Source organism: Zootoca vivipara, chromosome 15 (genome assembly GCF_963506605.1).
Source record: "Zootoca vivipara chromosome 15, rZooViv1.1, whole genome shotgun sequence".
Classification (NCBI taxonomy): Eukaryota; Metazoa; Chordata; class Lepidosauria; order Squamata; family Lacertidae; genus Zootoca; species Zootoca vivipara.
Window position 1 is genome coordinate 8,809,316 of NC_083290.1, and position 17,607 is coordinate 8,826,922.

At 41.3% G+C, this 17,607-nt stretch overlaps 1 protein-coding gene across 1 annotated transcript in view; it reads left to right on the forward strand.

Moving 5' to 3' along the window:
• The window catches only part of NLK (nemo like kinase), a 95,140-nt gene that overhangs the window by 60,178 nt on the left and 17,355 nt on the right, over positions 1–17,607 (forward strand). Inside the window, exons 4-5 of the mRNA XM_035138795.2 lie at positions 15,127–15,233; positions 16,755–16,840. Coding sequence (XP_034994686.1) covers positions 15,127–15,233; positions 16,755–16,840 — 193 coding nt within the window. The remainder of the gene's footprint in view (positions 1–15,126; positions 15,234–16,754; positions 16,841–17,607) is intronic.

Consider the following 17,607-nt stretch of genomic DNA (forward strand, 5'->3'; position numbering starts at 1 on the left):
AGATCTTAATGGCAACAGTCTGCCTAGACTCATCCGGCTAATCTATTACTATATTTAGAGTTAACTTAAAACATTAGAGCAGATGAAAAGATAATTGCTGCAAAACGTTTGGAAAAGGCTTTGCCAGGTCTTATTTGGGTGAGTAAAAGACACAAAGTAGACAGAGCAGTGTTGGATATAATTTTTGTCGTCCCCTCCCCCCAAAAAAGCATTCATTTCTGGTAGATTTTACAAATCTTTGAACTGTTAAGAATGCCAGGTTGATGACAGTGCCACATACTTTAAAACGTAGTTTGGAGGGTTTAATGGTGGCTTGAGACTGTAACAATAAACAATATCCGTACTGTACAGTGGTACCTCAGGTTAAGAACTTAATTCATTCCGGAGGTCCGTTCTTAACCTGAAACTGTTCTTAACCTGAAGCACCACTTTAGCTAATGGGGCCTCCTGCAGCCGCCCCGCTGCCGGAGCACGATTTCTGTTCTCATCTAGAAGCAAAGTTCTTAACCTGAGGTACTATTTCTGGGTTAGCGGAGTTTGTAACCTGAAGTGTTTGTAACCTGAAGTGTTTGTAACCCAAGGTACCACTGTATTTTTCCAAGTATAAGACAATATTTTTTACTTAGAAATTATAGGCAAAAAATGTGGGTCGTCGTATACATGGATGGGCGATTGGTGGCAACAGCCAACAGGAGATTGGCAGCGGCGATTGGGCGTGTGATTGGTTGCTGCTGCAAGGCCTGCTGACGATTTGCTGCGGCAATTGGGTGGTTGATTTACGGCAGTGGCGAGGCATGTGTGCAATCATCTGTGGATTAATAAAGTGGGCAGGTGGGCTTTTGGCATCAAGCATGCAGATGATTGGTGTCTGTGGCGATGCATGTGATTTGCAGTGGTGGGCATGCTGTAGAGCGATTGGCAGTGGTGACCCCCCCCCAAAAAAATTTCCTGTTGCAGTCCCAATAAATAGGGGGTGTCTTATACATGGAAAAATACGGTACCACAAGTGAATCCTGCACATGATACGAGTGCCACAGCTCCAATTCTGACCAGACTTGTTGGCATTCACGCTCTTCTAAAGCAAATAGCTCTTCAGAGCAAGGGGAGCTCAGAAATGGCTTGGGTAATTTATAGCTTTACTAGTTTTATCTTTACTGGTTCTGTCATCTTTTATCTCTTACTCTTAAGACTTAACACTGGGAAAGGCATGGGTGGGGAAGCAAACCACATTGCTCAAATTGCTTCTTAAAATACATAATAAAAACACTCATGTTGCTCATATAAGCCCTGCTTGGAAGGAGATGAAAAGCTTGTATAAGATCACAACTGTGGAAATAAACAAGGTGGCGAAGAAATATCCAGATGTTCCTGACTATTGAAACTGTCCACATCACTATTGAGAGTATGCAGTGCAAGGCAAGAAGGCAAGTGGGCTGCATTAAATAGCCAGAAGGTGTTTGAATGGGGCTGATCAAATGATTTGCTGCAGGTCAAACTTTTACTACAAAGCAGGCTCTTTTGAAACTTTTCTTTTCATTTAGACCTAAAACTTATTACTGAGGCACACCAATTGTAGTGGTGGAAAGCCATAACTCTTTTAATATTTCCTTGAAAACCTAATTGCTAGATCCCTCTAAGTGGGAGCGGGTAACCCTTATAAAGAACTAAAAATATATTCAAATTCCTAGGAGCCAAAATCAGATATTTGAATTCTTAGCAGCCGAATACTTCGGCACCAAAAGAAGTGGTAACTAGCCCTATAAAAACTGGGTAAAATGATGCTGGTGCTTGGAGACTTTAAAGAGCACCTAGGTGTTAGGGATTTTTCCAGCCATGACCTTAAGGTGTACTGAAAGAGAGATAATCTGTGCTTGCAAGCAACATACCCTGCATCAGAGAATATCTGAATATCTTGGTATCTGAAGAAGTGTGCATGCACACGAAAGCTCATACCTATGACAAACTTAGTTGGTCTCTAAGGTGCTACTGGAAGGAATTTGTTTTTATTTTTTGTTTCGACGACAGACCAACACGGCTACCTACCTGCATCAGAGAAGAATGCTGAAAAGGCACAAGTCCTAGATAATATAGGCAAGCCCACCCATTGCTATACTTAATGCTTTTGGCACATACAGAAGTTATCCTGTTCCTCAGTGTGATTCAGCATTGCAAGCTTGAGGTATCCCTTGTTGGAGAAAGGCAAGGTCTGCTCATTTTGCTGTTGGTTGGCTGCTTTTATCACTAGACAGAGGCAGATGTTAGAAAGGATTGCCTTCCCTGAGTCCTCTGTGATGTACCCAGCGCAGCTTTAGATAGGGACCTCTGAATAGAAAATGGAAACTGTTGTACAGAGATATGTTCTTTCCCACAATGGAAACTGGAAAATATGTATAGAAAGATAGCACTCTTAGGGGTGTTTTACCCTCCTCCACTATGAATCATTGCTTACAACTGCATCCTAGCTTGACTCCCATTTGAAATGCTGGTTTGAGGTGATGGAAGTACAGTATTGTTCTGTTGCACTTAACTCATGATGAAAATCAAAGGTTTGGGGGCAAGTTTCTAATTTATGGAGCCTGGGAGGAGGAAACAAATATGATTAACAACCAGCTTCAACCCAATGGAGCATGATTTGCTTTAGATCAGCCCCCAGCCCAGCCCCCTTTGAGCCTGGGGAAAGATTTGGAATGTTAAGAAAATGTCACGGGTACGGTACTATAAAATACCCATTTATTTAATTAATTATATGGGAGGCTCCTCCCTCAAGCCTAATTGCAACAAGGGAAGGGGGATTTGGGGATGGGGAGGTCACAGATGGAAACCCCTTGAAATTGCTCTACTCTGTTGTAATTCAGCTTCAAGAAATCCTATTGTAGTTAGTAAAAAGGCTTCTTTGAAGCCTAATTATGGTGAGAGAGAAAGAGGGGTTTTCAGTGTGTTTAGGTGGGGGCAGAATAGCTGGGGAGGGGAGAAAGTAGCTTCTTCCTACAGCTGCACTCCCTCCCTCTGAAAATGCCCCATGTGCTGTAATTGGGCAAGCTTAATTCCAGCAGGGAAAGAAGAGGTGGGCAGGATCTGGTGGGTGCCAGGGAAGGTCTCTGTGGGCCTATGCTTACTGTGTTGGTGACCTATATTGATAAAGCACTGTGTGCATGGTGCCTTAAAGGTAAAGGGATCCCTGGGGTTGCAGCACTCATCTCATGTTATTGGCCGAGGGAGCCGGCGTACAGCTTCCAGGTCATATGGCCAGCATGACAAAGCCGCTTCTGGCGAACCAGGGCAGCACACGGAAACACCGTTTACCTTCCCACTTGGAGCGGTTCCTATTTATCTACTTGCACTTTGACGTGCTTTTAAACTGCTAGGTTGGCAGGAGCTGGGACCGAACAACGGGAGCTCACCCCGTCGCAGGGATGGTGCCTTACAGAGCAACAGAAGACAGATCTCTGACTTAAGGAGCTAAGCCCAAAATTCAGGATAGGGAGGCCACAGAGGGATCAGATAGAGATGAGGGTAAACCAGCTTTGTTTTAGTAGGGGATGAGCACCAAAATATCATGCATTTTACATGCAAAAAGGACCCTGATTAGACCCCTGCAACTGCAGGTAGGGCTGCTCTCTACAGCCTTAAAGAGATGCTTCCAGTCATCATCTTTCATGCAGTATAAGACAGCTTCCTATAACCCTGTACTGTGCCAAAGGCATCACAGAAAAGATAGGATCTGTCCTCCCTCATAGGATCCAGTTGCTTTTCTACCCTGGCCCTCTCTGTGTGGTTGCAGGTAGTCTTCTCAGGGCTTTATAAAGTCATCTTGCAGGGGGAACGCAGTCCATGAGCAGCTACCAGTTGGCCACCTGCACTCTAGGCAAATGTTTGCCTGAGGCAGATGAATAAAATATTGCCTGTATTGTCACGAATGCTTGCCTATAGGGTGTTGGGCAAGAATTTTTTTTTTTAAGTGTAGGGAAATAGGCAGCCAGATGGAAGTAATGCATTTCCCAGAGACCCTGACATCTTACTGCCTTTTTGTTTTTCACTTCATTGAGCTGGCTTTGTCCACTAGTTTCGGCATGGTACAAAAAAGCAGTGGCTATGGTGTAATGAAGCTTGGCTTTCTTTTATTAACCACATGCACTAAGAGCTTGAGCAAGGAAGTTGAGCAATGATATGTTGTAAGCATGTCAGTGTACAAAATTGGAAATGAAAGTTTCCTCAATTTACAAGTTGGGTGGGGAAACCCTTTCAAGTTTTAATTATTTAAATCTTAGTTTGCGTAAGAGATCAAAACCTTAATCTGTTCAGGCATTTCCATCGTATTTAAAAGACTCTTCAAGTGATGTGGTTAAAGTGAAACGATTAGGATTCACTTTTAACAGTTCACATTGAAACACTGATTGTTCTGAGAACAGGAGCTGCAATAAGGTGTATATATTAGACAATGTAAGCATTTCCCCCTCTGACTAAACCAACTACGTGGAACTGTAAACTGAAATTAACTCACAACCTGGTACAAAGGAATAGTGCTAGGATCTCACAGCTTAGAAGGTGGTTGGTTCTATGTGGGTTTCAGACTCTTGACCAGAATGAAAGCAGCCTTCATAAATTATAAACAACCAGATATGGTCACTAATTCCTTCTTTGGTTGTCAAGAGTTTCATGAGGTGGCTGTTCTGATCGTTGGAATGCGTAAAGGAGTAGAGGAAATTATTTGCTTTAAAAAGTGAATCTACTTCTATTCCAGCTGTGTCTGTTTGGGCAACTAGACACTCTGAATTCTGGAAGTAATGCCATTGGTTTTTTTAATGCTTCTGTCCCAACTCCATTCCACCCAACTTGCTCAGAGCTACTGTGGGAGCTTAAAAAGCAGAGGCAGCAAAATGTGATGCATCAAATGTAGCAAAGTGTGGACTCCCAAGCAAAAGGGTCAGTGGCAACCATAGGTCCAGTAGTAAGTTAATGGCCGTATGCTAGTGTAGCACATCCCTGGGCTTGGAGGTGGCGAAACAGCACAACTCTCTGCACAATAATAAACATGTTCATTATTTCCTTCATGGCTTGCTTATGTCAGGTCCAACAGGTTTTTGTTGTACTTCAGAAACTTGTGAGAACCATTTGCCCACAGTAGAGAAGACTGATACAGCCCACGGTGGCATTATACTACAAACAAGTCTAGGATAGAACTACCAGCCCCCCTGCAAATCAGTGGCTAATTTCCAGTCATTCCAGAAGCTCACAATAATTTTGGTTGCTCTTTTCCAACTCTACAATTTCCCTTTTCAGCTACGGTGACCAGAACTGAACACAGTATTCCAGAAATGAGCACAGTATTCAAAATGCAGTCACACCATAGTTTTGTATAACAGCATTATGACATTGGCAGTTTCAATCCTTTCATAGCAATCCTCAACAAGGAATTAGCCTTTTTCACAGCTGCCAAACACTGGGTTAACATATGCATTGAGTTATCCACCACAATCCTAAGATCTCCTTCCTTGGTCAGTCATTGCCAGTTCAGACCCCTTAAGCACATATGGAAAGTAAGGAGGTTTTTTTGTTTTTTGTTTTTTGCTCCACTGTGCATCATTTTACACTTGCTTACACTGAATCACATTTGCCATTTTACTACAGCCAAGTCATCCAGTTTGGAGATACCCTTTTGGAACTCCTCACAGTCCCTTTTTATTTTTGTTTATATCCCACCTTCCTTTCACCATGGAACCAAAGGCAGTGTATGTGGTGTTCCCATGTGTCCTTAGTTTCAGCAAGTTGGTGGCCTCAGGTGCCTTCAGGCTATACCCTGGGACTTTCTTAACACTCCAAACAAATTGGTGTCATCAGTGAACTTGGGTACCTCACTTCTCACTCTCAAGTCATATATGCACAAGTTTAAAAGCACAGTTTCCAACACTGATCTTTGAGGTTCCCCTGTACTTCTTACATCCCTCCATTGTGCATACTGTAAGTCTTCATAATTCTTTCTCCTTAGTGATCATGTTATTTATATGTATTGGTATTATGATGCATACCATTTGCTCTGTTGCTAAAAATACAAAAATAAGAACTGTTTGCCCAGAGAGCATAGCAGGACAAAAATAAACAAACAAATGAACATATGTTCTGTAGGCAATGCTATCTCTGTTTTATTACCTTTCAAGTCAATCTATACACAGCTTCAGTGTCTCTTCTTAGTGAGTGTGTCTCTTTTAGGGTTTGAAGCTCTGGCATGAATATGATACAATAAAATATTGGCAGGCTTGTCCCTTTTTAGCATCTCCCGCATGATAAAACTTGAAATGAGGCAATTGTAGAGAGCTTCAAATATTCTGTGAGGCACCTGCAAGGGTACGAGCTGAGTGCTTTGTCCTTCTGTCTTTTGTTCTTTCGCACCCCTTCTTTTTGTCAAGGTGAACTCCATCAGGAAAGATGCTGAGGGCAGATAGGCCAGCTGAATGTGTCTCTGACACATTGCCTTTCTCCCCTGCCCCCCTCCCTTCTTTCATATAGTTCAGGGACATCCAATTCTCAATAGACTGCGATCTACTCAAAGTATTTAAAAAACTGGCAGTGATCTACCCATTGTCATAAAAAGACTGGCAGTGATCTACCCAAAGTTGTGGAGCTTTTTTAGGAAGCCAAAGTTGGGCTTTTTTGTAAGGAGATCCCTGAGGGGCCAGAGGTCAACCAGTATCTACCTGTAACATCCCGTGATCTACCAGTAGATCACAATCTACCTGTTGGACATGCCTGATAGTTCAATGGAAACAAGGTGGTAGGGCAACTGCTGGTTGGTGCTTCTTGTGTCAACGAACCTGCAGGCCTCTAGATACTGTTGGGACTCCAACTTCCACCAGTCCAGGCAGCATTGGCAGCAGCTGGGGATGATAGGTGTTGTAGTTCAATAACCTCTGGAGAGCCATACACCCCTGTTGTAACAGCTGGTGTTGATCTATATATCAGTTTCTTTGCTTCAGTTGTTCATCGTTCTTTCCAATCCACTAGAAGAAATTGTAATGGAGAGACAGAAGAAACTGCACCCTTCCCCTACCCTGTAACATACTAAATATGTGTGGCTTCCTTTCCTTGTAATGCAGCTTCAGTTAATGGATTTTTCAATCGTTTAAGTTGTTTTGTATTCTAATACTAACAATTTTCAATAAGCTTTAAATATGTAAGTGCTTTTGAAAAAAATGTGGTGGTATTGATCCTAACTGGGTTCTTGTTCCATCATAATGTTTTTTGGATGTTAATCCGTTGCAGTTTAACCCTTTGTCTAAGACTTGGTTTCCCTAACAGCAGTGAGGTGTTTGAGTCTGAGGTCTTTGTAAGGTGACTTCCAGCTACTACTTCAAAGGGCTGTCATTGCTTAGCATGTGTGATAGTAGGTAATTGGCTCTAGCAGGAGCACTTTGATTTACAGAGAGGCATTTCTATTTGTCACAGAGCCTGAGTAAACTTAAAAAAACCACCCTAAAAACTTGATAGTGTCATGAAGACACTTGCAAATCAACGTCAAAATATAAACTAGGCCAAGGACATTCATTTCTGTGGACTGTTGTCTAACCTTAGCCACTTCTGTGTTAACAATTCTTCACATTTTTGTGCAACCCTTAGTTATGAAACTTGCAAGGAGCTCGCTTCTAGTCTCCTTACATGCACACAGGTTTGCAGTGTTCTGCTTGGGGCTATACAGGTGTTAAAGGGCCAGGCCAGAGGGTTTAATTTATATTGGAAGTTAAATGGATGTGGGTTGACAAGTGAGGATGAGGGTAAATTGGTGGGTGACAAATGGTGGTGGAAAGAAAATTAAGATGGGGGGGCATGGCTCATTGGTTTAGCACATGATTTGGATGCAAATGGTCCCTGGTTTAGTGCCCAACATCTCCAGCTAAAGGAACTCTACTTGAGGTGTTGAAGTCCCACTACCAGTCCAAATTAGACATAGTCAGGAAACATCAAGTTTATTGCTAGATGACAGGAGGGTATCTAGTTGCATTTTACTGTTCTTCTTGGTGGTCTGAGGATCATTAAATGTGGCAAACTCCATAGCTATAATGGGGCAGGAGGGGCTGCTCTTCTAAGCACCATGAACATAATGATAGATGGCATAGGGGACAGCTTAGAGTCTGAGATAAAATTATTTGAACTGGAGGGAGAGATTGAGAAGTGTGACACAAGAAAAGAAGAGAAGCTTTAGGTCAGGGATTATGAAGTGCAAGGTTTAAAACTTAATGGCTAGAACTTTGAGATGTTCAGCTTAATGCCGTCCCATAATATAGCAATCATTCGAAAGAGAAATGGGCAAAGCTGTGGCTTGCATGATCTGGCTGTTGGCAGAAGATCTTAGTCGGCCTGTGTGCTTGCACAAGTATAAGGGGTGTGCACCACTGACATGTTCATTAATCACTTGGTCAAGCTTCACAACAAGGCTCTACATCCAGCTTTTAAAAATCTGAGCTGCATATTGCTCATTGTTTGTCCTTACTTTTGAAATGGGGGGAATTGCTTTTAGTTTGTGTATGTGGTTTTTTTATTTGCAAGAGAATCTGTTTGGCAGCACAATTCCAGTTATATTTCACTCATTTACATTCTATTCCCCATGGTGTTAACCCTAATCGTAATACATTGGTTCTAGCAATTTGTCCTGCACGGTTGGAGAAGCTATTTTTGGATTTTTTTTCATCTCTTCTCCTGCCCCCCCACCTCCAGTTAATCCATCTCTGAGCTGGCATTGATGGTGCATTCCCCATTACCATAGGCATAGCCAAGCAATACAAAGAGCTTCTGGGCAGGATTCCAGCTGGCTACAGATCCCTGCTCCCTAATATTTGAGCTTTTGATGTACACTCTGGTTCTGTGATACGCTTAAACTTGTAGCCAACTGTCAGGGTGGCCTGCTACCCATTTAGAAAGCGTGGCGCTTTCAGCTTGTCACTGTTGTCGCTTGTTTACATGATTAGGTCTACCTGAAGATGTATGTGGTGGTTTTTTGTTTTGTTTTGTTTTGTTTTTAGCAAGGAGTACTTCTGCTTGTGCCTGATGGAAGCCAAGAGCCCCCATTGTCGCCTATTGATGATCCCAGTGCATTTATCAAAGGCCCAAAGGGGAACTGAGCTCTTGTGATAAAGTGAATCCCTTTATTCTGCTCCTTTTTCTGTCCATCTGTGTGGAAAGAGGAGGCTATATTGAGGGCTCTATGGTGCTATCATAAAATAGCCTTTCCTGACAAGGCTTTTATTTCCGCAGAGAGAGATACTAAAAAACCATCCTCTTGCAAGATGGATGGGGTGATACTATTATTGTTGTTGAGAAAAGATGCTAGCGTATTAGTGTGTGTGCACGCGCACGCACACACACACACACAAATAATAAAGGGATTGTGTTCTACTGAGTTGGTAAAAATCAATGATCTTTTAAAAAAATATTTATTTTTTACAAAACATTACTTTGATCTTAAAATATTTGGATGTAATAAAATCATATACAAATTGAAGCCATGATCTTCTGTCAAACCAGTTTTTCTTTGTAAAAGAATCAACTAGGAACAGAAATATGCAATTCTTGTGGTTAAACACTATAATACAGAATATGAACTATTTATAATTGTATCATGACAATTTCCACCAGATACTATCTATGACATGTAGAAACACTGTACTAACTTGCATCTATTGGCCTTTGCTTTTAGGGACCTTAGTCTTCAAGTAAATGAACTTGCTCATTCCCCTTGCATGAGTATATACAGAGAACTACAGTTACAAGGTGTCATAGAGAGTCCATTAACAAACATAGAGACAGCCAAACAGAAATCCTTAATCTCACAATCCCAAAAGCAGATACAAATTCTGTAGTGTAAAAGGCATGTGAGCTACTTGATTTGAATTTTTAGATTATGCCCCGGGTAGTGCAGCCACATTCCATTTCAAAAGTTCATTTTAATTTTTATAGCGCTCAGTTGGTATGTGCAGTTGTGCATGGATTAGAAAGTTGGAAGCTTAATTTATCTATGCTCTTTCTTAATTATTTAAATTGCTCTACCCTGATTAATGATTGCCTCCTTGAAAAATATTGTATGAAGAGACCTAGGGTGATACAATCGTTCTGCTGGTGGTGGTTTTTACTCACAATGTCTTGAGCATTGGATATTGCTTCAGGCCTGTGTGTTATCCCAGCTATGTGGTGTTTCACATCTAGAAGCACAGGATGTCTAACCGCAGAGTTACTTGGTGTAGTAGTACTGAAGTGGTATGGCTCTTCCTGTGACCATGCCATTTGAGAGTGGTTAAAAATTGCCTGAACCACATGTCTGCTGAGCTTTACACAAAGTGCATATTTCAGCAGTAGTATGTATGGCTCAGTAGCCTGGCAGCAACGATATAATCAGGCTAAACCACAATCGACCCCTGTGCCTTCTAATTACTAAGCACTGGAGTCAGATATGCACCGAAGCTCTTCGTATTCATGCAAGTTGTTTCGGTTGCTTTCCTGTAATTTCTAATGTTTAAAGACGTAAATCCGGAGCATGGGGGAAAGTTAGGGGGCTGAACTGCTATACATATATACTGTACAAGCTGAAGTGGGTGAACAGGAGTCAGATCCCATGTATAATTTTTGTACGTGTGGATCTTCTTGAGCAGTGTCAAAAATGTGACAAAACAAATGTGCTGGCTAGATTGCTTCTACATTACCAAATAGAAGCACTTCCCCATACACCAATTTGAAAACAAATACAACATGAGAATCATTCCCAAGAGCTGCACAATGCTGATTTTTACTGTTTTACTAAAGAGAACTGACACGAACTGTTCATCTTTGTGGTCTGCAGTCTGATACATGATGACTATATTAGGGAAAAAAGTTTCCCTCATGAACTATTTCCTGTTATATTTCACATATATACAAAAGTCATGATGCATAAAATTAGACTTTTAAGAACATGGTAGAGATGTATCTTCTACTCACAACTGAAATTAGAGACGCATGAAGTGGGTGCCATTGCACTCTGTATGGCAAGTAACATTCTTCAGGGTTTTGTTTAGTCCACTCTTTTGCAGGGTGCATTGTGTCTTTCTGGGTAGTTGGCTTCTGGAATGAGAATTGCCCCATCCAAAGAAAGATGGAGCAGTTTTGCTTAGGCAGAATCTGCCACAATATGTCAGAAGGCTGCAAGCAACAGTTGTACAGTATATGGCAGGAGAGCTGATTTAGGATTTCTAAAGGCTAGTCTGACACTGCTATGAGTCTGGTGCAGGCAGTGGGCTTGTGTCTGCACCCCTGTGATAAAACGCCACATTTTGTAAAAAGGGAACATGCTTAGGGAATAATTTCTTTGAACTTTGCAGATCTCAGGGAAGGGGACTGCAAACAATACTGTTGTGATGTGTCAGGCTTGTACATTAGGGTTGCTTGTCAGTATGGCTTAGTCTGTTAGCTTCAACAAGTCTCTCAGTCAGCACAAATTAAGGCCCTTCTCCTGTCCTCTGCTTTGTGCCTTTGATAATTTTTTTGAAGCAAATTGGTGTGTTTCGTACTTCTAATTTTATGCAGCTCCTTTACTAATTATTACTGTCAGCAGCATTTTCCATCCAGGAGTGCTGTTCTGTTTGGGGGTATAAAAACTAGAGCAACCTCGCAAGTCCTCTAGCCATGATATTTATGGCTCAACATTAAATTTAGAAAGACAGACATTCACTGAAACTTAAATGCCCTGACTTTAGCTTTATGGAGGGGCCGGGGGGGGGGGGGGGAGGCCTTACTAACAATTATAAGCACTGGAGAAGGCAAATGACATTGACCTATCCAGACACCAGCTGCTTAAATGGTTGCTGTAGTTGTGAAACCGGAAAATCAAGCGAGGCCTGCTTTTGCTCTTGCTTAGAGGCCCTTGTTAAATTATCCAGAGACAATCATGAGATAGTTATTGTTGAAGCTAATAGCACCTCTGAGCCCTTATCAAAAGCTGTTTTTTGGAGGGGTTGTTTTTGTTTTAATGCACAGCAGACCTGGAGCTGTGCAGGTGCCATTCCAGGCCCTCGTTTAATTTAAGCTGCTTTAGTTGGCATGGCAACTAGTTGAGACATCTGGGAGACATTAATGCTCGGGATTGAGGTTGAGGAGGATTTAGGTGGGAGAACCAAACAAGGATGTCATACCATAATAAAGCTCAGAGTATTGTAACTGGTTTTCTAGAATAGTGTGTGTATTGACAGGCAGGGGGGGGCGGGGCTGGGGGGGGAAAATCTGTATGGAAAAGAGGGAAAATGCAGTGGATGCTAATATGGGTGGGGATTTTGCAATAGGATCATGTTTCCTGAGCAGATTCTGTAAGCCCTTCTTAAATTTCTCCATAAGACCAGGCTTTGCGAAGATGGTTAAGAACATAAGAAGAGTCCTGCTAGATCAGACCAAAGGCTCCTGTTCCTCATAGTCGCCAACTTATGAGAAACCCACAAGCAGGAAAGAAGGCAGTAGCTCTCTCCTATGGTGGTTTCCCAGCAATTGGTGTGCAGGGGCATGCTGCTTCTCATTCTGCAGATAGCATGCAGTCGTCAAAACTAGCAGCCATCATTGGCAGAAGTAACAGCCGGGTAATTTCTTTTTATTACGGCCATTGAAAATGTCCAGAATAGTGAGCAAGGAATGAAAAAGAGGGAGACAGAAAACCTACTTTCCTGGACATGATGAAATAAATCATAGTGCAAGCTTAATTTGATTGGACAGTGCTGCAGGCAAAACGGGATTTCCGTTTGCAGCAAAAGCCACGTGGGTGGTATATATGGATGCAGTCACTGCTCTCCCTTTGAAAATATACAAGCCAACATGTAGTCATTCTGGCACTAATTGGACTACATGTAAAGAAGGGGCGCTTTATACAAAACTCCTAAAACAAGCATAGACAACATGGCTCACTTCAAGGGTCGCATAAAATAGCGTGGGTGTGGTGTGTCAGGTAACATGCTATATCTATATTTCTATATCTATATATCATCTATATCTATATCATCTATATCTATCTATATCTATATATCTATATCTATCTGTAGATAGATATCCTGAATAATCCTGAATGCATGGTCCCAGGGCAGCTGCAGAAAAGTAGTAAGAGACAATAAAAGTTCAATGTTTAAAAATAGAAAATAAAAAAGGCATACAGATGCAACCAACTAAAATAGCAACAGTCCATTCAAATGAACAGTAAGATCAAAACTTTGATTATATATATATATGCTAACACAAGCTGTTCTTAAAAGCCTGGGAAAACATTTTTTGCCTGGCATTCAGAAATGATTGGTAACCAAGGTGCTTCCTGGGGAGGGCATTCTAAAGATGAGGAGACACTGCTGATAAGGCTCTCTCTGGTCATGACCTGTAACATTTCAGACTGTGGGGTATCCTGGAGGAAGATGGTGATCTCAGTGGCCTGGCAGATTGATAGTCGAGCAGGTATTTTGTTTTAAGCCACAAAGGTTAAGACCTTTTAAACCCAGAACAGATTTCTTCCATCTTGCTTCCCTCCCCAGAACTCTTCAAGTTCTGTCCCTGCAGGCATAACCTGTTACCTGAAAATCCTGACGCACTGGTTTTGCTACAGGCTGTGTGTCCTCCCAGACTCTTGTCAACAGCCAAACGTGTAGATCAGAGAATTCACCTGACAATTACATTGGTATGGGAGGTGAAACTGGGATACCATCTTGCTCTTTTTTTGTAGTTACATCTAAGCACTTTATTGCTGACAGTGGGAAAAATCAGACTGCTTAAGCAGGTATGACTCAGGCAAACAGGCAGCAGCTATCGGTTGTTCTCAGGTGCTTTTTTCAGCTGTGTTCCCACCCTGATGATGCATGAGAGAAGCAGGCGGGCTCCCTGATAACAATTTCTATTTAGTACATTCGGTTTTTTGCCATCCCTCTGTAAATGTCTGTGGTGCTTCCGATGCTCATTTGCATCTCCACCTTTAAATGTCAGCAGGAAGGGGGTGCTGGTTTTTGTCATGCTGAACTACTGCCGTATATCGCCAACAAGCAGTTGCGTTTTCTGCAACCGTGCCAGTCTATTACCCTGTTTCTCATATTTTAAGGCATCCCCATAAAATAAGCCATAGCAGGATTTTTAAGCATTCAAGGAATATAAGCCATACCCCGAAAATAAGACATAGTGATAGGAGCAGCAGCAATGCCGGCCGCAGCAGGAGGAGGAGGAAAAAAATAAGACATCCCTTGAAAATAAGCCATAGTGTGTTTTTTTGAGGAAAAAATAAATATAAGACGTGTCTTATAATATGAGAAACACGGTAAATGGTTCCTTTTATCTTGCTTTCTCTATGTGAGCCTGCCGATTTGAAAGAAACAAAACTGGAACTTTAAAGATGTGCACCCAGATTGTATTGCTTGCCAACTTTCAGGGTGCCTCTTCACGCACATGAAAGGGATTGGTAGAGTTATTAATCGGCAAAAAGAATTGCACAAGTTCCACTGCTGATGGTTCTGAAAATAGCATAAATTTAAAGAAATGAGCTCTGTGTTGAAGTTACTTTACTTGAAAAATGGGCTACATTTTTATTGTTCATTGGAATAACATTTAATGTGAGCAATTTAAAAGTAATGTGTATGTATTTTTTTAAAGATTGCATATTTCTTAGATTTTTTTTATGGTCCATGTGTACACGAGGCAAAAATGTGTTATGGTTTCAAAACAAGGAAGCAATTTGGTTTGTCAGTTCTTAGGGATCATTTGAGTCTGTATACTACAGGCATGGCCAAACTCGGCCCTTCAGATGTTTTGGGACTACAATTCCCATTATTCCTGACCACTGGTCCTGTTAGCTAGGGATGATGGGAGTTGTAGTCCCAAAACATCTGGAGGGCTGAGTTTGGTCATGCCTGGTATAGTAAGACTAACTTTCCCTTAAGTCAAGTTTGGTTTTTCCCACACCTGGGGAGTTAAATAAGTAAATCAAAATAATTACTGTAGAATAAAGTGCCACTAGCTGCTACTCTGGCCTTTGCTAACTCTCTAGCATGTATAATGTGATAAAGAGAACGAGAAGAGACAGCTGTTCGGACATCTCTTGCATCAAGTTGAGGAGCTGAAATGATTTGTCTATACTTTCCTTAATGAGTGCAATTGAAGATATGTTGTTACAGAATTGATGCAGAGCGACCTCCATAAGATTATTGTCTCTCCTCAGCCACTCAGCTCGGATCATGTAAAGGTTTTTCTTTACCAGATTTTAAGAGGTAACATGTTTTTGGTTTTTAATGCAGAATGAATGTGTTGGGTCCTTACCCCACCCTATCCCCATTGCAACTTATAAATTCACCTTCTCCATTACCTCTGACAGAGGAATCCAGCTGTGGGACCATCCATAAAGGGGGGGGGCAAGGATGGTGTATTGGTTAAAATGTGGCAAAGGGTGATGTGGGGGAAGTAGGGAGATTTATAAGCCTTTAACAATGGTGGTATACTTTATGGATCGGTCCTGCTCCATTTTTAATATGTTAATTCATTCCCTGTGAATTATCCTCCCAGAATTAAAATGTCCCAGCATTTAAACTTGCTGAAAATAATGGGTTATATCTGATGTTAGTGCTACTCAGAGTTAGACCTATTGAAATGAATGGGAATGCCTAACTTAGGTTTATTATCGTCAGTGGATCTACTTTGAGCAGAACTTCGTTGAATACAACTCCATATCTTTTAATTTGAAGTTCAGTTCAGCTTGGAAGAATTTATTAAGTCAAACAAACCCAGTCTTTGGTGTTCAGAGGAAAAATAATACTAAACCTACTTAATCTTTAGCTATGCATACTGTGATGAAAACCACCACGCCTGGCCATACTTAGAAAATATATGGTTTTGAATTCGACTTGCATCTCTCGCAAAGCTTCCAAAATATTTAAACAGCTGGAGTTAGTCTAGTAAGGAACCTTTTTGTCCATGGTCAGTCTTAATAGTAGCACCTTGATATATGTCTTAAACTCCTAACTTGGTATGTACAAATTTTAGGCCTTTAAAAAAAAGTACTGTAAGGAGGAGATTTTTTTTCCAAGAAACAAAACTTTGCGTTAATTTTTAATATGAGGAAAATACTGTTGACTGTGTTCCTTGATAACATTCTCCTCCAAATAGTCTGCTGGCCAAAAGAGAGCCTTCCAAACATATGTTAACTTGGAGATATAGAGTGTGCTAGTAAGCTGGAAATTCCTTATCAAATGCTACTATTACTGAGAACTGCAATTCTGCATTGAGAGCTTTGCAACAGATATCTGTTGCCTGGCTGGGTTAGTTTTGCATCCTAATGGAAGTCTGAAGAATGTAACTGCTCAACACCTTATGACAAAACAAAATAAAAAAATCCTTCCAGTAGCACCTTAGAGACCAACTAAGTTTGTCATAGGTATGAGCTTTCGTGTACATGCACACTTCTTCAGATATCTTCTTCAGGTATCTGAAGAAGTGTGCATGCACACGAAAGCTCATACCTATGACAAACTTAGTTGGTCTCTAAGGTGCTACTGGAAGGATTTTTTTATTTTGTTTTGACTGCATCAGACCAACACGGCTACCTACCTGTAACCTTATGACAAAACATTGTAAATATGATGTCATATTTTGTATGTAGATGTAGCTCATGCCTTACGTCATGCAGTCACTCACACACCTTGCATGTCTTTCCAGGATCTATTATTTCCTTTTACTCTATGCATAGTGTGCCTTTTTTTTTTTAAACAGCTTCTCTTTTTTGTTTTTGTTTGCAGGTCTGAAATACCTACATTCGGCTGGTATTTTGCATCGAGACATTAAACCAGGGAACCTACTTGTGAACAGCAACTGTGTTCTTAAGGTGGTTTTTTCCACACCTGTATAAAAAATACTGCACATGCCATGCCCAGGTCCAAAAAGGTTTTGCTATTTCTTTCAAAAATAGAAATAGAAGGTCGCTTCTATAATCCTCTTGTTGTCTGTAGCTCTGAGATGCTTAAAGCAAAGCCCAGGAACCCTGAACTTCCTAGGAAAAAGAGCTAGTGATAAGTATGAGTTGATTCTCTTCAAGTAGGTGCCTCTTCATTTGAAAAGTGTGTTTCCTTTCATTCCGGTACATTGTTACCATTATGAATGTGGCATTGAACACAAGAGTTTTTGTCATCCACTCTCATATTTGTACAGTGATGCCTCGCAAGACGAATGCCTCGCGCAACAGAAAACTCGCAAGGCGAAAGCGTTTTGCGATGTTTTGGGTGACTTGCAAGATGAAGTTTTCTATGGCCGTGCTTTGCAAGATGATTTTTTTGCGGTTTTGTTTTGTTTTTTTGCCGCGGCAAACCGCGCTTCGCAAGACGAAAGTATCGCAAGACGAAGTGACTCGCGGAACGAATTAATTTCGTCTTGTGAGGCATCACTGTACATTATTGGGGAATAGCAATGCCTTGCTTTGACTTGGCTTGAAGGAGTTGGAGGACTATAATTTCTCCCCACCTCCTGCTCAGAAGCCAGGAGCATTTCTTCTCTGCAGATTAACAGCACAGTCTCCTGTTTCTCCTAAGTGAGTAGGTGTAGGAATGCAGCCCAGGAATCCGGCAGGAGCCTGGTCCTTCCATCTGATCCAACATA